The sequence below is a fragment of the Euprymna scolopes genome, chromosome 7 (assembly GCF_053919585.1).
Source record: "Euprymna scolopes isolate OS-2025 chromosome 7, ASM5391958v1, whole genome shotgun sequence".
NCBI classification, from domain to species: Eukaryota; Metazoa; Mollusca; class Cephalopoda; order Sepiida; family Sepiolidae; genus Euprymna; species Euprymna scolopes.
Genome location: NC_136488.1, coordinates 152,177,644 through 152,201,874, shown reverse-complemented (window position 1 = coordinate 152,201,874; position 24,231 = coordinate 152,177,644). Strand labels below are relative to the sequence as shown.

The 24,231-nt window shown below is 30.8% G+C and overlaps 1 protein-coding gene across 1 annotated transcript in view; it reads left to right on the top strand.

Annotated features, from left to right (window-relative positions):
* The window catches only part of LOC145280059 (eukaryotic translation elongation factor 1 epsilon-1-like), a 56,659-nt gene extending 39,494 nt beyond the window's left edge, over positions 1–17,165 (top strand). Inside the window, exons 4-6 of the mRNA XM_080131748.1 lie at positions 7,441–7,536; positions 14,511–14,570; positions 16,993–17,165. Coding sequence (XP_079987874.1) covers positions 7,441–7,536; positions 14,511–14,570; positions 16,993–17,070 — 234 coding nt within the window. The 3' untranslated portion in view covers positions 17,071–17,165. The remainder of the gene's footprint in view (positions 1–7,440; positions 7,537–14,510; positions 14,571–16,992) is intronic.
* The last annotated feature ends 7,066 nt before the right edge of the window (positions 17,166–24,231 follow it).

Here is a 24,231-nt window from a genome sequence, read left to right as displayed (position 1 = left end):
CTCTTCATTTAATTATATAAACTTGAACTTGAAAAAACAAAAAGAAACACCAAAATTCTTGCAATTTAAGAAACAAGTAACTTAATTTTTACTATTTGATTTTTTTTTTTTTTCAATTTAAAAAGTAGATCACATTAGAGACTGGGATAATGTTTGAGATCACGAATGATGCTAGAGAGCATGTGTGAGAAAATAATCATGTGGATGATGACACAGTTGTAACAATGAGGAAATAAATGTTACAACTTGTTTTTCTCTTTTTTTTTCTTTTTTTTTTAGAAAGATTTTATTTTATGGCATATAAACCCTTTTTAGGTTATTTACATATTAATATTTCCACATATTCATGCTGTAAATGTATGTTTTTTTTTCATATGATTGGTTAGTTCTTCTAGGCTCCATCCTTTGACAAGCTTCTGGGTTTGATTTTTATTCCTTGAGTGGCCTCCAGACCTTGATAAGTGGTGACTCCTTTGTAAAAAAAAAAAAAAAAAAAATTGAAAAATAAAGAAAAATTTGTATGATGTACGTACATATGACGAAATGAAAAATTAAGTAGTTTTATTTTTAAATAAAAACAATCAAATTTTGTAAGTAAATAAAGAGTGGCTGTCTTGTCCCCCATTTAGAAAACAATCTAAACAAACGACAAAAAAAAAATAAATTGAGGTAACTCAAGTTATTCAGACTTGCTAAAAATGATTTTCTTTTATAAAAATAAAACTATTTGATAAATTTACATAATTTTTGAAATATATTTTCTTTTCATCAAGGGTGCATACTTCATATAAATACTTTATTTTGATTAGTTTTTGGATTAGTTTGTTTTATCTTCTCTATATCTCTATATAAATAAAATGAACTCATTTTTTCCCCTCCGACTTTGACATTTATAGGACTGCACCTGTATACATTTGGTGCAGCCGTATCATTCACAAACTGAATCGCGACATCTGTCGTATGTTATAGGCTTATTAGCTGTCCAGTATCTTGCTGATCAGAGTTTCCTATATTCTGTCTGGTGAGAGTCCACTGTAAAAATCGGTTACATTTAATGGAAGTAGTAAAGTATACTCTCTCTAACAAATTCATCCTACCACCGCTACTCACTTACACCGTTCCAGAACGTTCACAGGAGACATTTAAAACCGATCACCGGTTAGAATTTATCTAAAAACTGGTCTGGACTTACGCTGAAACGAACCACGGTTACTTTGCCATTGAATAGCATAAAACATAAACACAATTTATAAAGCATTTATTATAATAAAATTAAATTAAAACAGAACACAATCCGTTACCTGGAATTGAATTCACAATTACATTACTTCGATTTCGTTATAACCCGCATGGTTAGAGTTTTATGAAAACCTGGATTTACATTTACGTGAAACGCACCAAACTTACTTTCACAAACACAACTTCCGTTTTGCACTTTCCTTCCGTTCTTTTATTTTCTTTCTTTCTTTCTTTGTAAGGACATGTCTTCGTTGCCATAGTAACAACTTTTTATCGACATTGTTACACTGTTTATGCATATTGAAATAAAATACATTACTACACATTCTTAATATCTCACTTTTAATCAGTTTATCGACTTTTGAAAACTTTTTTTACTCTTTTTAAATGACAACGTTAACGTTTATTATTATTGAAATAAAATACATAACTACACATTATTAATATCTCACTTTTAATCACTTTTATCGACTTCTTAAAGCTTTTCTTACTCTTTTTAAATGACAACGTTAATGTTTATGAATATGGAAATAAAATACATTACTAAACATTTACTATTAGCTTCTTTTTTTAATGTTTTACTGTTTATGTCTCACTTTTATCGACTTTTTGTTTTTTAATAGCATTTTCTTAAAATGAATATTACAATAATTTCCCAACTTTTTGTGTGTTGAATTAAACTTTTTTTTCTTTTTTTTTTTCATTACAACAATAGTTATCGACCCCGGTTCTTTGCCTGACAAACGACATCTGTCGGCGGTTCTGGAAACTAAATTACACGCATTAGCTCCATGTTACTGACATGCAGAAGTGCCAATGGTGCCATACCTGTTATTGTAAATTAACACTCTTAGCTAATTCCGTAAAATGTGATTCTACTTTTTTAGGGGCATTTGCATCCTCCCCATGTTAAGAATGGCTTCTTAAATTATAACGTTATTACAGCACGAAAAAAACATTAAACTTTAATCTTAGAAATACGATTACAAATATAGCGCGGATAATCAGTGCACTAGCGCGGATAATCAGTGCACTAGCACCCATTTTCTTACTAATAAATGTTTCGTAATTATTTTTCTTTTAATATTCATAAACAGTACAAACGTCGTCATTTAAAAATAAAATGCTATTAAAAAAGAAAATAACATTAATTAAACGTAAGTATTATTGCAATATTCAATAAGATATTATTAATAAATGTGTAGTAATGTCTTTTATTTCAATATTCAATATAAGAATGATTTCAATATTTCATATATATAATATTTCAATATCAGACAAGAAAAAGTCGATAACATTGACACATAAACAGTAAAACAAAAAAAGATATTAATAAATGTTTACTAATGTATTTTATTTCAATATTCATAAACATTAACGTTGTCATTTAAAAAGAGTAAGAAAAGTTTTAAGATGTCGATAAAACTGATTAAAAATGTGTAGTAATGTATTTCATTTCAATCTTCATAAACAGTGAAACAATGTCGATAAAAAGTTGTTGATTGTTTTTTTTTGCAACCAGAAAAAGAAGTCGACAATGGGAACATTATGAACAGTCTCAGGAAGACACTTCTGGTACTTTATTCTTTTGTTTTGATTTACTCAAAAACCCACACACCTCGAAACATCCGAGCAACGCCGGGTACCCCTGCTAGTAGGTTTATATTTTGTAAACAAATAGTTGGTAAATTTTATTTGACTCATAGATGGTACCCTTTTAGATTGAAGTGAACCTGAGAATGATGACAGATATGAGGATGACTCCATCTTCCCAACTTGAGGCTTTCACCAGCAAATGGAGCATTTTTGTCATTCTTGGAATGATTGGAAAAGAGGGAAGGGCTTAAATAGTTGATTAAATAGGGAAATAGAGTCGGCATAAAAAATGTAGAAAGCACTAGAAAAGATAGGTAGTGCTGAAGAGTGTCCAAGTAGTTTAGTGACTTAATCAATATGAATTCCATTTAACAGGTATTACCATTCTGGGTCAGAGTGAACCTGGCAGTAACCACAACTAAGTGATGACTAGGGCTATGGCAAGAGAATATTCTTTTCATTAATTTGATTCTCGAGTATATATCAGTTAATATCTTATATGTTTTTAGATAGAGTAATGTGGTTCTCTATTGATTAACTGTGTCGGACATATACTCAAGAATCAAAACAATAGTAAGAATATTCTCCTGTCCTAGCCCTAGTGATGACTGCATTTTTTTTAAAACTTCCAAATTGGGGTCTCACCACTGAACACACTTAAAGGTCATACCACTAGGAGTTTTTAGAAAGGACAAGATTTAAAAAAAGAAAATATGGATTTAGCATATTCACCCCTAAAACCTATTTGCTAATGAAAATGCAGTTGTGTGACAAGTCTTTTGTGCCGTCAAGTAAAGTCCACACACATAAATAAATGACATCAAATTAAAATAAAACAAAAATGATGGAATGGTTTCTTTATTCATCATGACTTTTTAGACGTCTTTTATTTTAATCATTTCAACTTTTTAGACGTCTTTTATTTTAATCATTTCAACTTTTTAGACGTCTTTTATTTTAATCATTTCAACTTTTTAGACGTCTTTTATTTTAATCATTTCAACTTTTTAGACGTCTTTTATTTTAATCATTTCAACTTTTTAGACGTCTTTTATTTTAATCATTTCAACTTTTTAGACGTCTTTTATTTTAATCATTTCAACTTTTTAGACGTCTTTTATTTTAATCATTTCAACTTTTTAGACGTCTTTTATTTTAATCATTTCAACTTTTTAGACGTCTTTTATTTTAATCATTTCAACTTTTTAGACGTCTTTTATTTTAATCATTTCAACTTTTTAGACGTCTTTTATTTTAATCATTTCAACTTTTTAGACGTCTTTTATTTTAAGCATTTCAACTTTTTAGACGTCTTTTATTTTAATCATTTCAACTTTTTAGACGTCTTTTATTTTAAGCATTTCAACTTTTTAGACGTCTTTTATTTTAAGCATTTCAACTTTTTAGACGTCTTTTATTTTAAGCATTTCAACTTTTTAGACGTCTTTTATTTTAATCATTTCAACTTTTTAGACGTCTTTTATTTTAAGCATTTCAACTTTTTAGACGTCTTTTATTTTAAGCATTTCAACTTTTTAGACGTCTTTTATTTTAAGCATTTCAACTTTTTAGACGTCTTTTATTTTAAGCATTTCAACTTTTTAGACGTCTTTTATTTTAAGCATTTCAACTTTTTAGACGTCTTTTATTTTAAGCATTTCAACTTTTTAGACGTCTTTTATTTTAAGCATTTCAACTTTTTAGACGTCTTTTATTTTAAGCATTTCAACTTTTTAGACGTCTTTTATTTTAATCATTTCAACTTTTTAGACGTCTTTTATTTTAATCATTTCAACTTTTTAGACGTCTTTTATTTTAATCATTTCAACTTTTTAGACGTCTTTTATTTTAATCATTTCAACTTTTTAGACGTCTTTTATTTTAATCATTTCAACTTTTTAGACGTCTTTTATTTTAATCATTTCAACTTTTTAGACGTCTTTTATTTTAATCATTTCAACTTTTCATTGAAAAAATTGGTTCTTGTCCAGAATTCTCCCTGTATTAAAAATAAAAATAAAGACAAATCTGTGTGATGTATGTATCCATGAGGAAACAAAAATATCAGATTCCAAAAATCATGTATATTGATAAAAGTTTATTTTTATATGAGAAAATCAAATTTTGTCAGTATGCTAAGAGTGATTAGCTTGATTAACATTTTGTAAAAAGAAAAACATAATTTTCGTTTGTTTGTCTGTTGGTCAATTATAGGTTTCAAAACTACTGAACAGAATTGCACAATTTAAAAAAAAAATAGACTTGTATTCGCTCAAAACAAAGCAAATTGCCATTGAGATATAAAGAGCTACTATGAATTAGGAGCCAAATGTTAAGTGGGGAATTGGACAGCGAGATGTTTGTTCACATTATATTTTAATTATATCAATATTAGACTTTTTAGCTCTTTAAGTCAAAGCCCATTGACTTAGAATGGGTGCTTTATGCCAACTTGATGGTCGAATATGGTTAGATTTGTGCTCAGCTTTGCATTAAATATTAATCCCTATTAATATCTGTGTATTGAATGGATACCATATTACTTAGTTTGCTGCACCTTATCATAACAAATGGGGATGACATATAGAATAAGGATCCCAGAAACCGAGAGACTCAATCGACACTGGTTGACTGCCTATATACGTATCATTTGTAAACATACACAACCAGAGTTGTTTGTTTTATTCGTTGATTTTAAATATTAAGAAAAAATTTCAAGAAAGGAGGGGGGGGGTATATTTTTTTTTATGTAAGGTGCATTTTTTTTGCAGAGGGGGGGGGGGTCTGTTTTTTAGCAAAACTTTTTAATAAACGGCCAGAGATGCTGTTTCTTAAGTAATTTCTAATTTCCAAAGGAGTTCATTTTCTACAAGTATTCAATTTATTTATTTTTCTTTTAGGCATTTAAGAAAAAAGTATTCATTGTTTAATACGTTTTTATTTTTCCTTGACAAAACTTGTTAATAAACAGACGCAGACATATTGTGTTTATCCTGTTAAATTATTTTTTCATGAGTTAATTCTCTATGATTATGATTATATTTAAGTTAAATTTATAAAATAATACATTTAAATTAAAAAAAACAAAAAACTTTTAGCCTCCCATAGCACGATAGAAAATTTTTTTTTTTTCCACTATACTGTTATTTTATTTATCACATTATTTTGTGAATCCTATAAATAAAATTTATATGCTGACAATAAAAAGCTATAGGGATCGTCATAAACAGTTTATTAAATCAATGCTCAGTTGTAGAAAATCTCACTTAGATTCCTATTTGAGGGAATTTCTGTGGCATGAAAACCTTTTTCAAATAGGAAAGTAAATAGAATATTTTATAAATAAAATTTATAAAAAGATTTGTAAATTTATGCGTTTGTTGAATCTTATTTTGTTTGTTTATACCTGTTGCTTATGGAAAAAAGTGAAAAAGTTTGTAAACTCATCCCTGCAATGTTTCGTTTAAATTACAAAACTTTTAATAAACAAACAAAAGATTTAATATTCATATCTAAAGGAATTTCAAGCAAGTAAATAGAATATTTTTATAAGTAAAATTTATAAAAAGATTTGTGAATAAATTTATGCATTTGTTAAATCTTATTTCGTTTGTTTATATTTGTTGCTTATAGGGAAAAAGTGAAAAAATTTGTAAACTGATCTCTGCAATGTTTCGTTGGTTTATTAAAATATTGTAAATTGAACTAAAGGTTTAATAATTGATGCAAAAAATTGCTTAGGTCTTTTTTATTATTTTTAATTGCATTTTCACCCTAGATAAGGCAATGCCACTTTGATGTAAGGAAACTATCTGGGACATAATTGTAGAGAGTTGAGCAGCAAGGATTTCTCCTTCACTCACCAAAGATGATAAAGGGAGCAGCCAAAAGTCTTATTTAAAAAAATCATGTTTGTTTATTAAAATGTTTTGTTAAGAAATCCACCAAGAAAAACATTAAAAAATATATACCCCTCACACACTCTTTTCTTTAAATCTAAAATATATATTTAAAACATATTCTCTCCATTTTTTTGTTTAAATAAATCTTTCCTTTGTTTTATTCGTTGATTTTTAATATAAACAACTATGGTTATGTATGTTTGTTGACAAATGACACATATGTTGACAGTCAACTGGTGTCAATTGGAATGTGTTCCAGTTGAATCACTGGGCTTTCAGGGTTTTTATTCTATACTTCATCCAAAAATGGTTATGACTTTGTATTATATATGGGATGCAGACTTTAACGTTCATTCTGTTATGTTGTTGATTCCCTCTCACCAAACTTTTTTTTTTGTTTCTACTCTTCAACCCTTTTTTGATCAACACAAGTCACAACTTTTTAATTTTAATTAAACAGGCATTTTATTTTAATTTTACATGCTTATATATATATTCCTTTTCACTTTCAACTATTTTGAATAACAAATTTATATACTACATCTTTTTCTTTCATCTTCTAATATATAAGGACCATTTTCATCTCTAGGCAATGGCAGATGCCTCTGCTAGTTATTGTGTGTGTATATTTAAATATTAAAAAGCTTGAGTCCAATTCCAAAGCTGTGATATTAATAAATTTCAATTTTTTATTTTCCTACAGGAATTGAATAAATTTCTGGCTGATCGAGTTTACATTTTGGGACATTTTGTCAGTCTTGCTGACATGCTTCTCTATTTAACATTGCATAAAACATTTGTAAGTATTTCAAAAAGAAAAATTACTCTTCATTATATTTTTTTCACTTGTCTGTGCTGAAGCACTGGTTGGATTTAAACTGTGTCAAAGGCAGAATGTCACAGTGACTTTGAAAAAGACAAACCATGTCGAAGACAATTTTTTCCCCCTCATGGTTAAAGAAAAATTATTTGTAAAATTCATTTTTAAAATTCTTTGTAAAATTCATTTGTAAATTCATTTTTAATATTTTTTATCTATTTCTCAATATCTAATGCATATGATTTTAGGTTTTTACATTTATTTATATATATATATATATATATATATATATATATATATATATATATCTCAATAAGTACCCAAAACAAAATGGAATATGAAACTATTTTTTAGAACAATGGGTTAGAAATTAAAAAATTGATTCGATTACAGACAAATCTTTAGTTGACCTTTGACAACTAAATCTTTTCGTTTACTAAACAAATAGAAAAAGTACTAGTGAAACATACATGATTTTTGGAATATAACATCTTTATTCTGTGACAAGTATGTACATATTAAAAACAAAAAATATCTTTAATAAGTTTAATTCTAAATATACAACAAATTTTATCTTGAAAGTATAAACATTCAAATTTCTTGTTTTTTTTAAACAGCTTTCTTTAAAAAAAAAAAAAAAAAGAAAAAAAAAGTACATTGTTCTATTAAACTTTTATTGTTTAAATAATTTTACTTTGCTTGTTTTATTAAAAAACATAAGGATTGAAAAGATACTTTTCACTCCGTAATGAGCTTTGGAAGACATTTGATAAAAAAAACACAATCACCGAAAGATAAGCGTTTTATTATTTCTAGTCACCACTTGGAAAAAAATTGCTCACAAATGCAACTATTCGCAATGTAAAGCCCTAAATCATCTATAATATAAATCTCACCTGTCTGCTTAAATGTATATTTGTATGCCTGCCTAAAACTTTTGATAGAGCCAACAGATTTTCATGAGATCGGTATCGTTTTGAAGCGCGACCCTTCGGACGACAAATATCGAAAAATTGATTAAAAAAATTGATTCCTTTACTCTCAACTGGACACTTTTCTACAAAGAGGGATCACTTTTTTTGCTGATATTTTCGAAAGTCATCATCTCTTTTCAATTGACTAGCCTTAATTTAAACCTTTGCCACTTCTAGTTTGGCGATGGACGCAACAGCAAAGACGTCACGTTTTTTTTATTCATGTTCTTTTCCTCCTTCGCAGTATGGGTTCGAGCTTGCCTGTCTACTACCACCTTTTTTTAAATTTTTTTTTTATGCTCAACACACACCTCCACAATGCTGGACACCCAGGCTAGTCTAAATATATTTGTATAATTATTTTATTGGTGAAGCTTTTTAAACTATGCAATAGAATATTTGATATAACCCCAGCAAAGAAGATCACGTGGTGCATAATGTGTCACACTTGTTATTATATTAACAACATGATAGGAAAGACAAAGAAGCTTAGCGTTGATTTGAAACTTCCAAAAGTTTGGAAATAGTTAACAGTTTTGAAATGGTTAACTATCCCTAGATAGTACAGTCCGTTATAATGAAGAGAATTTGCCTGAGTGCGGAAGAAAACTGAAATTATCACTGAGAATTTTATCACCAAAAGTTTGTATATGATATGAATCGTCTCACAATACAAGATTGTTTTAATAGAAATGCATGGAAATGATGAACCTCTCTTCACAAATCAGTGAAAAATATTAATCTAGGTCAGTGAGGGTTTTTGTGATAATCCCAACAAAGAGCATCATATGGTGCAAAGAGTGTCACCATTGTTATTCCTATGTCAACAACACGATAGTAAAAGACAAAAGAACTTAGTGTTGATTTGAAACAGACTTATTAACTGATACAAGACTGTTAGCTATCCCAAAATCAACACTATCAAGTAAACAGTTTGTACAACAGAGAATTTGCCTTGGCATGGAAGAAAACCAAAATATGCATGAGAACCGTGTTATTGCTGGGTTGAAGCATATTGGCAGGTCAAGGGTTTAGTCACATACTATTTAAGATACACCGAATATCCTGACTTCTTACAATTTTCCTGAAAGTGAACTACATTGGATTTATGAAAGCATAAAACGCATCCATTTTCGGCTATGAAAATTAATCGGGGAAATATAACTCTTATAGGCTAAATAAACTTACTTCCATTTTTAAAGGCAACTGGTGTTGGATAATAATAGTTAAAAATAAATTAAAAGTAAATCAACTTTAAATAATATTTCTAAATATAACAATTAAAACTAACATGGAGGTAATTATTAAAATAGATTTTCCTTAACATAAAATGCAAATGAGGTTACTTTTTGAATGTAGATTTCGTTTGAATAAATAGTATATATAGAAATAATGCTGGAATGAAAATGTGTAAACGTTTGTTTTCAATATGAAATGTGCCTTTTGCACATATTAATCAAATTGTTTACCAACAGGAATATTGCAATAAGATTAAAGTTTGACATCAGGGAACTAATTAGAGATGCTCCATGGAAAAATATTTTCTCTCTCCCTGCTGAACAGTGTGCAAACGAGACCACTGACTGGTTCAAAACTGCAATCGAAGCGCATGTTCCCATGCGGAAATTTTATAGTAAGCCCCACTCTCCCCAATGGTTTACGTCGACTTGTGCAACTGCCATTACTCAAAAGCAGCATGCATACCGTAGGTTTAACCGACATAAGTCCAGTTCAAACAGACTGAAGTATATAGAAGCTAGAAATAACGTTAAGAAAGAAATAGCGACAGCTAAGAGAGAATTTACGGAAACCACTAAAAAGCGCATCGAAGCACAAAAACTAGGAACTCGAGACTTCTGGAAAATCTACAACAGTGTAGTAAATAATGGGCAATCGACAATTCCCCCACTAACCAACAATCACGAGGTTGTCTCCTCAGCAACCGACAAGGCTAACATGCTTGCCAGTCGGTTTGCCTCAAACTCCACACTGGACCCTTCCAACCACCCCCTACCTGACTTTCCTATGCGGACAGACGCCACACTAGACGATCTGAAAACCACCCCTGCTCAGGTGCATGCTATCATAAAAAACCTTGACACCTCAAAAGCATGTGGACCCGATCTTATCCCAGCTGTGCTATTAAAAAAGTGCTCAGCCGAAGTAGCTCCAGTTCTCTCCAAACTCTACAACAAATGTCTTAATGAAGCTTGCTTTCCGGGCTGTTGGAAAACTGCTTCTGTTGTACCAGTATTCAAGAATTCTGGTGAAAGGACAGACCCATCAAATTATCGCCCCATTAGCCTCCTTCCACTTTTTGCCAAAATATTTGAGACCATAATTAACCACGCTCTAATCCATCATCTTACAGATGCTAAACTACTGACTGACAAACAATATGGATTTAGACAAGCCCGTTCCACAGCAGACATCCTCACCGTGATCTCTGAACGTATATACCAATCACTGGACAAAGCGGGGGAAGGCAGAGCGGTAGCTCTAGATATATCTAAGGCTTTTGACAGGGTATGGCATGAGGGTCTCCTCAGTAAAATCAGATCATACGGTATCACTGGTAGAATACTTAACATAATTAAATCCTTCTTAGATAAGAGAAAAATCCAGGTAGTCCTCGACGGTCGCACATCTAAACAATATGATATAAATGCGGGAGTGCCCCAGGGTTCTATCCTTGGACCTCTATTGTTCCTGATATTCATAAATGACCTCCCCGACAACATTGCCTCTGAGATGGGTATATATGCTGATGACACTACACTCTATGGCAGACACGACAGGAAGACGAATGAACACATTTCTAAAGAAATGGCAGAAACACTAGAGGAAGACCTCCAATCTGTAGTGGAATGGGGACAAAAGTGGTTGGTCGCGTTCAATGCTGCCAAGACTAAACTAGTTTCATTCAATAATTACAAGAAACCCTCTCTACCACCAATAGCAATGGCCAACGACTCTTTATCTGAGAGTCCATCTTTCAAACTCCTTGGCCTAACGTTCACAGGAAACATGAGTTGGAACAATTACATTGAAGGCATTGCCAGGGCCGCTGCAAGAAAGGTGGGCTCTCTCTACCGTGCTAGAAAACTACTAACACCCGAAAGTATCCTGTACCTCTATAAGGCCACCATTCGCCCATGTATGGAGTATTGCTGCCACATCTGGGCTGGTGCATCTGCTACTAGTCTCTCGCTCCTTGACAAGGTTCAAAAGAGAGTCGCAAATCTGATAGGCCCTGAACTGGCATCTAAGCTTCAGCCTCTGTCCCATCGACGAAATGTTGCATCCCTCTGCCTGTTCTACAAGTATTTTAGTGGTGAATGCTCTGATGAACTGCAATCACTTGTGCCCCCACGACGCGAGCACCCTCGACAAACCCGACAGGCTACTAGATCCCACCCCCACACTGTAGAGGTCCCTAGATGTAAAAGATCTTTTTACTCCAATAGTTTCTTCCCCAGAACCGCAAGACTCTGGAATTCCATTCCAGGTCCCTGCTTCCCCAACAGTACTGACGTGCAGAAGTTCAAGTGTAACGTGAACCGACACCTTGCTGCCCAAATCCCTACATAGTACCCCAGTAGTTGTTGCCCCTGATAGTAGCCCCCTACACCAAAGTGGCAATTTGCCTTGTTTGGGGTGAAAATGTAATAAAAAAAAAAAAAAAAAAAAAAAAAATTTTTTTTTTTTAAATAATGCATATTATTTGCATCAATGGAACTTTAATGATTACTCATTAAAATTATTTTTATTTGTTCACTATTAATAAAAAATAAAATAGTATCTTTAAAAAAAAAAATGTTTCATTACAAAGTTAAATCTTTGTCTTTCAGTTTCTTTGTAAACAAGCCAATAATTTTAATCTATATATTAATACGATAGTGTGTGTTGTGTCGTTTAATTGTTATGACCTTCTATTTCTTGTAATAAATAATTTTACTAAGAATTCTTCAAGTTTTGGTTTTGATTTTGATTATAGCTGAAGAAATTCAAATTATATATATATATATATATATATATATATATATATATATATATATATATATTCTCTTCATAAGTTATGGTTTTGGTTTAAGCTGATGCACCCAAGTCATATGAATATATTTTTTATTTTTGAAATCACAACTTTATAATATATAAGAATCGATAGAAATAAATTAAAATATTATATTTAAGCGTATTTTACGGCCAGGCTATGCCAGACGTTCCCTGCTAGCTTAAATAAATACTTTTGCAGTTTTAACAAAAGAGCTACAATAATATCAGGGCGTCTTCATTTACACTGAACATCCACAGAATGCCAGCATCAATATATTACATATGAAAGAATCCGCTGTGGAATTTCCACAGGTCACGCTAGTCATTTATCAATAATTGAAAGAAAAAGAATGAATTAGTTTGTAACTCTTTGAAATATGAAAGAAATTAATTTCTAGCTTCAAAATTCTTAGCAAATTTTGTATTAAGATTAAAAAAAAAATTTTCAAAACTATTTACATTCAATACAAATAGAGAGTAAAGCAATATTACCATGACAATTTCGTTCATTTAATTAATGATCAAATGACACTGCAATAATGTAGCAGGTGATGTGTGCCAGTTCAAAATAAATTCACACGTATACTTTTTGATGTACTTGCGTATCAGGCAAAAATAGGTATCTACACCAAAAATTACGGAAAATTATCGAGTAGAATTTTAATAAAAAATAAAAATCTATTTTTTTTTGTTTTTGTTTTTTTGTAAATATTTATGCTTTTATGGGTTAACAAACTCATTTTACACCTTTAATTCAGAAAGTGTAAGTTGGTTCAGATCAAACGAGAATCAGAAATTTTTTAATTAGAATTTTACTCAATAATTTTACAGTATTTTGGTGTAGATATCTATTTTTGCCTAATACATAAATATATCAGAGTTTTCCTATTAATTTATTTTTGAATTGTCATATTTTATCTGTGTGTCAATAAACAGCTTATAATAAAATTTAACTTTCGAAAATTTTATTTAAAGCAAAAAAATAATTTGATTTGATAAAAAAAAAAATAAAAGGGGTAGTTTAAAAATGAAAGTAAAAAAAAAAATCTTCCAACGCTGAATATGTACAGCTAGTTTATAATATTGTAACCAGTGTAGCCGTGGAGTTATTCCCCTTGGTAAATTGAAACTTTATTGCTGAATGATAGAGCAGTTTTGATTTAAATTACTTGTAGCATAAAAATGAATCCATTTCATTTACTGATGTTGTCACACAGAAAATGAATTCAATTTTTTGAAACAAAACAAAAATGAATATTTTTTTTTTCATATTATTTCAATACTTTGGACTATTGTCTTCATCTTGAATGTTATTTGCATATTCATTTATTTTGTGGACTGGTATCCTCATCTTCTAGTTTCACAACGTTTCAGCCATCTATTTCTCTGGCATTCATCAGGTGGTAAACTGTGACAGGATAGGAATGCTGAATCTCTTAACTGTATCCTCAGTAATTACTGCCTTCCATAGTTGTTGTCATGTCACGTTTACCACCTGACGATGGCCAGAGGAATAGATGGCTGAAACATTGTGAAACAACAACGAAGATTTTCATGTTTTGGTCGATGGAACCGACTTTCTTCAGGTGTATTATGTCGAACTCTAGAATCTTTTTGTCAAACTCTGGAATCTGCACGGAATTTTGAACAGAACTCTTTGTTTAATCCACAGGGATAGTATGCTCTCATTCCGTCAGCCATGACTGAGAAGAAGTCTCAAGTAATTCGCAATTGTACTTTGAGTGTCACAAAAGTGTAACTTTTATAACTGAATTTTACCAAGTGCTATATCCACTATGCCATGGGTTATGAAAAATAACACTGAGGATGAGAACAGTAGCCCAAGAGACCAAATAATATACATAATCAATTCTCATCTCAAAAATTCAGAAACATAATTTTTTTCTTATTTATTATCTGCAGAGTGAACTGAGCTTCTCTGATAAAGAGAAATACATTCATGTCTCCCGATGGTTTGATAATGTAAGTATTTTAAACAAATGTTATCTTTTTATTTATTTTTAATAGTAAATTTGCAGAAGTATGCATCGTATCACTTTGTTTGATTCTGTTATTGGCATCGATTTCTTCAATTCGTTCAAGAATCCGACACTTACAGGAGAGATAACAGAATAGATTCAAACTTACCACACACGTTTAGTTTATTTTTTAATGAAAATATTTTAATTATTAGACAAATATTTTTACAAAATTTTCAAAGAAAATATCTTTTTTTAATATTTTGCCTTATATATTTTTATTAGCTTTTTCTTTTTTGTGTAAAATTTTTCAGTAAACACATACATCTTTACCTTTTAAAAAATTCTGGCACTTCTGCAGGACAGTGACATATTAGCAATAGACAAGTTATCGACCCCTGTTCTTTGAAAAAGAACTGCTGTCTAGCGGCCATTATGTGAACCTTATCTATAAACAAGTGTTTACAAAAACGCAAAAATATATAACAAAATAAATAACAAAAATATGAAAATCGGAACAGTTAAATAAAAAATGTATCGAAATATAATTTTAATGTATTAATTTCTTTTCAATGAGTGATTTAATGTACCAAAATATAATTTGAGTTAGTCTTTTTTTTTTTTTTCTTACTGTGACGTCATTTTGCTCATGGCACAATATTTGCATATAGTTGCCATATGCGCTCTGTTACACTAGCATAATCAACATTTTTACAAGATGGCGTCATATTTGAACCAAAAGTAAATTAATTTGCAAAAGAGAAAATTGAGTTTACCTTACCTGAAAAAAATTAAACATTTTCATGATTCCCAAAAATTAACCGAACGTAAAATTTGTGCAGATTTCAGATATATTATTAGAGTCGTGATTTTAAAAGTAAAAAAAAAAGTATTTGGATGCCATCAAAAGCAAAACTGTAGCATTCAAAGCTGGTGACGTTACCACTGTACTAAGATGAATGTACAAAATGTTTAACGATTCTTTTCAATTTTGACTCCTTTTTGATCCCTTAAAAACTATTTTAACTGGCTAAAGACCCATAAAAGAACGGTCCATAAAAAATCCAATCATTTGACGCCCCTAGCGCCGCTCTGTGACTTTTAGTTTCAGAGAGATAGAGTTTGAAAATATGGAGAAAGACAGAGAGACATGTAGCCGTTAAACTCATATGTCGACGTATTCAAAAGTAATCCTGCCTATTTTTTATTCCAAGGGGATTGAAAATTCCATTCCTATAATGACTGAACTTATGCAGTCATGATCTGAAACTTGCATTTCTGTTGCAGATATTGATGGTGTGAGACTCTTAAGTAAGCAACCACTGTCATGGATGTGCATCAGAAGCAGAAATGCATCATTAAATTCCTGGCAAAAGCACATTAAGAATTGTGGTGACTATGTAGAAAAGTAAATTCCAGAGCACCAAAGGTTGCTTGTTTTAAAGATACCACTCTTATCTTCAACTTTTTGAGATAAAACAAAAAAATAAGAGGTTATATTTTTTAACAACCCTCATTTATTAAAAAAAAAAGGTTGTAAAAAATATTTTATAAATGCTTTAACTTACAGTAGAACCCCGGGATACAGCATTAAAAATTAGTAAGAAAATACAGTACAATATATAATACACATGTATATAATCAAATAACATTATAAATAACACCGTAAGGGGGGAGGGGCAAATACCGTAACCAGGGGCCGTAAAAACATCATATTCCACATCGTAATCTAAAAAAAAACGTATCCTAGAGCCACTGTCTCCCAGGGTTCTACTGTGTATCGTTTTGCTCAATGAGGCATGATTATCTTTTTGTATTGCTCAAGGTGTGAAAATGTGTTTTTTTTCTAATTACCATGCAATACAAAATTGATTTTAATCCTAAAACGTTTTTCTTGTCATAATCTTTTAAAAATATATTGCCTATCAATGCTATCTTGAGACAATGGATACCCTCTTTAAGGGTAGCTGCAGGTGTAATTGTGAAGCAAGAGTAGGGCAATCACCAACCACACCTCTCTTGAATTAATACTGCTTGATTCCAGTGGCAAAAAGTCGACGATGAATGGAAAGCACATACAGCATCTAGTATTCTCAAATGGTCACCCATTTTAGTACTGACCAAACTCAATGTTGCTTAACTTCTGTACTCTAACAGCAACCGGTGTGTCTGTTATTATGCCATAAGTGCTCATCGCCTATACATAATTTTTATTCAAAGAAAATATTTAGGGTAGTGATCTCATCGTTTAAAAAAAAATATATATAATCGGAAAACGGAAAATTTAGTTCTTCATTTATAGATTTTTCCCATGTTTTCAGAAATTAATAATGGACATGTTCTTTTAAGATGATTTTTTTTTTTATTTAATTTTGTAATGAGATGACATTTAACTTTTTTTCTTTGTCCTTTTCATCAAATTTTAGATGCAACACCATCACAACCTTCCAAACATGTGCAAGCTGGTAAAATTTCAGAAGACTCTATTGTACGGCAGCAGTTGACAATCACTCGGATAGAATTGTGGACTCTCACCAAATGAAAAAACTTCGGACTCTGACTATGTTCATATTATTCTAAATAAAATTAAAAAAAAATATTCATCAAAAATAATCTGTCATTTTTAAAATCAAACTTAAGCGACAAAAAATGGTTTTTAATTTTGATTTTGTATTAAAAAATATTTTAGAATCTTTTTTGATTAATAATTCATCTTTTTTGGATTAGTGTTCTCACAACTTTTCAGACGATGTAACCTCTGACATTTTTTTTTTTAGGTGCAATTATGATTATGAATTATGTAAAACTTATATCTGATTATGTCTAACAAAACAAGCTTGTTTGAAATTCTGTAATGATTCCCGAGTTTGACAAGGTCCACGTTAATAGTCAGAGGTTATATCAGCCAAAATAGCGTGAGAATAACATCCAAGATGAGAACAACATCCCAAATAATCCAAAATGGGTAAAGATAATAGAAATCATTCAGTACTTAAGCAGCTTTGCTGAAATAATATTATTATTTAGAAACCCATTTTTAATATGAAAGAGAAGCTTTTTTTTTTTTTTTTTTTTTTTTTTTTTTTTTTTAAATTATTCTGTACTTTCACCTAACAATTTAATAAACAAAAGATATATAAAAATTGAATTTAATGTAAAAATCTTATCTAAAAACATAGCATGGTCTATATATATATTCTGCCTAAGTTCAAGTCATTTTTTAAAAAATTATAATTTTTAATGACAAAATTTTTATTTCTTTTTAAAATTTATAATTTGTACTTACACAACTTCTTTTATTTATTTTTTATGAAAATCGCTCCAGACAAGGTATGAAGCAATCTGGTGCAAGGAGCTAAAAAAAAATAATACTATTGTAAGGTTAAAACTAACCAATGATAAGTGTTAGATCGATAGAATCCAACCCAGAAAAGGTGATTCTTTCCCCTTTGCCAGAACATCACTCATACAATGTAAGGACTAAAGGATAAAATAAGGAAAGCTGAAAATAAACCCATGGTCAACTTTCTACTTTTCTGACAAAATCTATCAAGGAACTCGCATGTTTTATATAAAGATTAGCTGTACCTTTCACAAAGTAAAAGAGAAAAAAAAAGTCGAACTTGTTTAGTTGCAGAAGTCAGGAGCAATAACTCATTATACAATTACTTCCCTTTAATATATAAGAATATTCAGTAAGGAAAAAATTCTCCACATTAAAAGTTCTTTTCTAGAATAAGTATTTTCAGAAAGAAACTGAAATTAAATAAAATATATTCATGCCAATAGCATAGTGAAGCAAAATATAGGCTAGTTTGAATTGAATATCTATAAGGACAGATTTAATCATTCAAATATTTTATGAAGAAACAGAGTTAAAATAAATTAGCTTATTTTTTGGAAAGTTTATTTTATTTATAACTAGCTGCTGTCCTTCCCTGGCATTTCTCAGAATTAAACAATTTATTAATATAAAACAAAGAGAAAAAAATAGATGAGATCTAAAATGGAATCTGTAGATGTTAGATCTGATCTGTTGCTTTATAAGCTATATGCAGCAGATGTTGCTTATGTTGTTGGTCATTATTGAAATATTTCACCATTGTAAAATAATTCAGAGTGGGACAACAATTTTGTTTGAGAAAAGTGGATAGAACTACTTTTTTCATTAGGCCAAGTTTTTGCAACTGATTAATTATTTAAAGATATATATATATATATATAGTTTTTAGTCTGTATATCATCGATGACAGTATAATCAACATAGGCAGGCTCTTCTATTTTATGAAGATTTTCAAACAATGCATTTTGTTTTGTTTCTTTTACTCTTCTGCAGGTGCATTTTTTCGAACTTGGGAACAATTTGGAACCCAATAAAATAAGTCTAAAAATTGTAATGAAAATCTGTCATTCGCAAAATACAAATATTACATTTATTTTTTTATCTATATTATTATTTTTTAAATAATTTTTCTTTTTCAATACATTATTTTGATTCTATTATTATTATTTTTTAAATAATTTTTCTTTTTCAATACATTATTTTGATTCTATTATTATTTTTTTTTAAATAATTTTTCTTTTTCAATACATTATTTTGATTCTAGAAAAAACTAAATTGCATACATTAGTATAACTATTTTTAACTGTTTAATTTCAGTTTTTTGTTTTTTTTTCTAGTGAAAAATATATATTTGATTTTAAACATAAAAAAATGTTGATATAAGAGTTCAGAAGATCAGAAACTGTAAGTGCTCTTCAATCAAGGGACAAAAAAAATTAAGGTACTGTTCCTTGATGGGAATTTTTAAGATGAACGCCTGCTAATCAACAACACAGATGCTAATATCTCACGACTATACATTGTATATGGCATTGAGAACAGAATGACATTTGCATATAACTGAAATGAACATCATATCCTGTATGCGCAATGATGATGACATTTCTTTGTAAAAACTAACAGTAAAATTATCTCACTTGAATGGGATACATATGGAACTGGGACAACCTGTGAATTTGATATTCCCTAAAAATTTCCTCTTTGAACCTACACAAGACAGGACTAGACACCTAAACCAAATTACAGTATAGCAAGAAAATTTGGGATACACAAAAGGGAAATAAAGAGCTGTTATCCAGAAAAGAAAAAAAGGAAATGATGAACAAATGTCTTCTATTTAGTCAATTTTTGATGAAAAAAAAATAAACCCTCGAGATGAATGCAGGTGAAAAAAGACGTAACAATGTACAAAAATGTTTCTCTTGATTTTAGTTACGGAAGAGTTATCTCCCATTAACCTGCATAATGATGCACAGATATTTAAAATAAACTAAAAATATTAATTGCTAGTGCATATTGCAAATCGGATTCTCATAAGTGTCCGGTAGGGTTGGATTGAAAACTTATACAAACTGCCTGAATATGCTGAACACTGGTCAAGTTGATCAGCCAATTAGAATGCAACAACAAACGGGATTAGCCTATGAGAAGTCAAGCAGATGGCTTTTAATAAATTGGAAGAAAAGGCAAGAAAAAACCTTTTTTAGCTATTAATTTTAAATCATGGAGCAGTTCATGGCAATTAATCTAACTATGCTGGACAAGTTAGTACAAATGCAGGAACACGTCGTAGAGTATTGTCAACAGAACAAACTGCTAGCATCTGAAATGAGATGCAGGGCATGACAACAAAATAACAAGCTGCACATGTGTGGTCCCCTCTGGTGCTGCATGTGAGATGACGCCACAAAAAATTGTGAAGAAATGATGAATGTGAGAAGTGTGAAGGGCCAACGTTGCCTTCACATTTTTGCCAAGTTTCAGAAAAATCTAATGAATAGGGCAAAAATTATGGGGTAAAAAGTGTCATTTTTTGCACTTTGGGGGCATTTGTGACCCCTTTTCAGCTCCTGGGAAGGCTGAATTCCAGTGAAAATAGACAAAAGTGCAGTTTCACAACTTAAGACATATTTGAATTCAGCACCATGGAAAACCACTATACCGACATACATATAGTTTTTGAGTAATATAAAAAAAAAGAGCCCCCAAAAATTTTAACCATAAAAGTCCCAGAGGGATGTGAACCAGAATTTGCCAGGGTCATCCATACTGAATTTATATTAAGAACAATGGTCTCCTCATTTTGGCCAAGTTTCAGGAAAATTTAATGGATGGATCAAAATGCTATGGGGCAAAAAGTGTCATTTTTAGCCTTTTTGGGGTATTTTGGATCTATTTTGAACCCCTGGAGATGCCGAATCCGAGTGTAAATGGATAACGGTGCAGTTTCAGGCCTTAACACATGTATCTTTGAGTTGACCACCGTGAAAAACCACTATATAGTCAAACATATGAAGTTTTTGTTGAGAAATATGAAAAAGGGGTGTTTTTTTAGCACTAAAAGTCCCTGGAAACGTGAATCAGAATTTTGTCAGGGTCACTCATTCTGGAGTTATATTAGGAACAATGGGCTCCACATTTTGGCCAAGTTTCAGGAAAATCTAATGGATGGATCAAAAGTTATGGGGAAAAACATGCCATTTTGGGGCATTTTTGACCTCTTTTGAGCCCCTGGGGATGCAACGGGATTTTTGCAAAACATTTTTTTTTTTTACTGTGCACATCTATTTAATGAAATACAATTTGTGGCAAAATTTCAGGAAAAACTAATGGATGGTTAACTGGCACTCGTCTGGACTAATGGATGCACGGACGTCACTGAAAACATAGGTCCCTCTCTGATAAATTGGGGGACCAAAAATGTGAAGAGTGTGGTATGGGCTAGGGACATACCGTTACTGATTGTAAGAACTGTACTCCCACCCTCCTCCAAAGGAAAAAAAAATAGTTTTTAATTATGCAAGAAAAAATATTCATAAAAATTATGGTAGGTTGTTATATTTTATTGCTTTTCCATTTTTTTAAAAAATTATAATTCATGTCTGATGAATCTTATTTTCTGTTCCTAGCATTTTTAAGATTTGCTTGGTGACGCTCGGCATATTCTGGTGGTTTATGTCAGGTGCCAGGCAAACCTGAGCAGATATTTACAGATATGCGGTTCGTAATATGCACTAATACCTAAAATCTTAAATAATAAAAACTTTAAGTCATCAGCATTCAGTTTAATGTCTGTTTTCACGCGTTAGCATGTATAGAACAACTTTTAAAACTGAACTTCCAAACTATTTTTTCTCAAATTCTTCCTTATCACTTGGCCTTCTCCTTCCACCTCAACTATTCTCATTTTTTCAATGTGACTATACCATCAAAGTCTCCTGTTTTGCACACATTTCCTTACACTGTCTAGATTTAATTTTCCTTTGAGTTCATTAGAACTAATCCTGTCTTTAAGACTCACATTACGAATCCATTGAGACAATCATTTCTCTTCATGCAACGCATATCCTCAACCCTCACTGGCCAGGTTTCACTTCCATACCTTATTTCACTCCATACACATACCTACTTTTCTCTTGATCAACAGTGGTAATGCTCTGCTGGTTAGTAAAAGTTCCCTTACTCCATGCATTTCTAACTCTTTACATCACACTAGTACCAGTTCATATTTATTTTGAGGGAGAAAATGGCTTCTCAGAGTAGAGTGTAAACAAAAAATTTTTAATCGACGGGGTGGTCCCTAAAAATGACACTCATGCAATCGTTAATAAATTCACAATCTTTTCTTCAATCATATTTGATAACAAATAAGTATTGGTTTCATTGCCATTCAATGATATGCAGGGGGGTACTTTGTTGATCGTCTCATCAGTATCTCTAAGGAAATTAGAAGGTTTAATTTCAGCAGCCGCATAATTCTCGCTTCCTTTATTTTGTCCTTTAGTCCTCACATTCCATGAGTGATGCTTCTGACAAAGAGGAAAGAATTGCTGTTTTCTGAGTCAGAATCTATTCTACCTAACACTGGCAAGTTTTTGATCTTGAAGTACCATTTCTTTTTGTAGTTCCTTACAACAAGTGGCTCCATGCATTGTTTGGAGCAGCCCCCGCCCTCCCACCTAAAGGTCTATCAAAACTATTTCCAGACTATTCCTGAACAAAAGACGGTCATCGCAGTCAAAATCAGGGAATTGTCAAAAGATTAGAGTTATTGACAATTTTGCACATTTTATCCAGTTGTGTTCATCACTGAATGGAAATCAAATGAAGACTGTTGGGCATTTATGACTGAAACTTGGTGGACAAGTCAAGCATAGACCGAAGTTTATTTAACAAATATGGTTGGATTGCAGGAAGGATTGTGAATTTTATTAATTATTCTATAAGATTTTTTTTGGAGAGAGAGAGGTCACCTTGTATTTTATAAAAATAAGTGGCCTTGTTTGTATGAGGAACGATCTCTACCAAACTCCTCTTTCAATTTTTGCTCTACAGACTTGAAACTTGATATATAGGAGATTTGAACCTGTGAAACAAATTCAATTTGATTTTTAGCTAGTAAAAAAATAAGGAGTCAAGCTTACAAAAATTGGAAGTTGGCAGGCATAAGTTGATTAAACATGCTATTTCTACGCATGCACAAATATACATTTATATCTTTAACAACGTTTTTGTATAAATATGGGTTTAGATCTGATGTTAATAAATAAGGCTGGAGAGCTATATGGTTAGGTTTCGATTCTAGCTGATGGCACCCAAGTCATTTTTTTTTTGGAACTTTTGAAATCACTACTATATATTGGGTAGAATATAATAATCAATTGGCTCTATAATAATAAATATGAAATCTGCATAAATTAAAATATCATATTTAAGCGTACTATATGACTGGGCAATGCCGAATGGTCTGCTAGTGTTATGAAAAAAAGCAATTTTATTGGATTAAATTTTAAAATACATTTTTTTTATATATATATATATATATTTCTTTTTATTAGAAAGAGTTACCCTTAACATGATGTATATCAATCATAATTTATTTTCGAGTACTAAACACAGAAAAGAATCTGAAAAAAAAAAATCTAAGACTAGAGATTAACGTTTAAAATATATAAAGAATTAAAAAAGTGTGTTGAAGACTAGATGGGAAATTTATTTCATTTTGGATAAGACAAATGACAAATTTTTCTAAATGCCAGCCCCCTCCCACCAACTCAATCTTTTCAAAATAATAAAAATTTTCTAAATTGTAAATCTCAAAAATTGTCTTTTGAACATTTTCTAGTTTAGCTTTAACATCAATTGTTCGTATCAAACACTCCAGATGTCTAGGCAGTTTGTCTAATAAACGACCTATGACATTTCCAGTTTCAATATAATGCCATAAATGACCCCCCCCTCTGTCTCTGTGGTTTGATGAATGATATCATCGTTTTATGATGTTGTCCATTAAAAAAGATGGAATCAACTGCATAGAGTAGATTACAGCACTAAAAGATGACACAAGTCATAAAAACAGATGAGAGATAATCCTGTACAGTTGATGACATCATGCAACCAATACAGGCACAAACAAGATAAGATCCACAGAGTTTTATTAGTATACTAGATACTCAGAGAATCTAGATGTTAATCTAATAAACAATCTGTGACCCAAAGGGTTACGGTTCATCTAGATTAAGGATCTCTTATTTGATGTCATCCACCATGCTTTATTTTAATCCAATGTGCATGGAGACAATATAAATAAACAAACAAGATA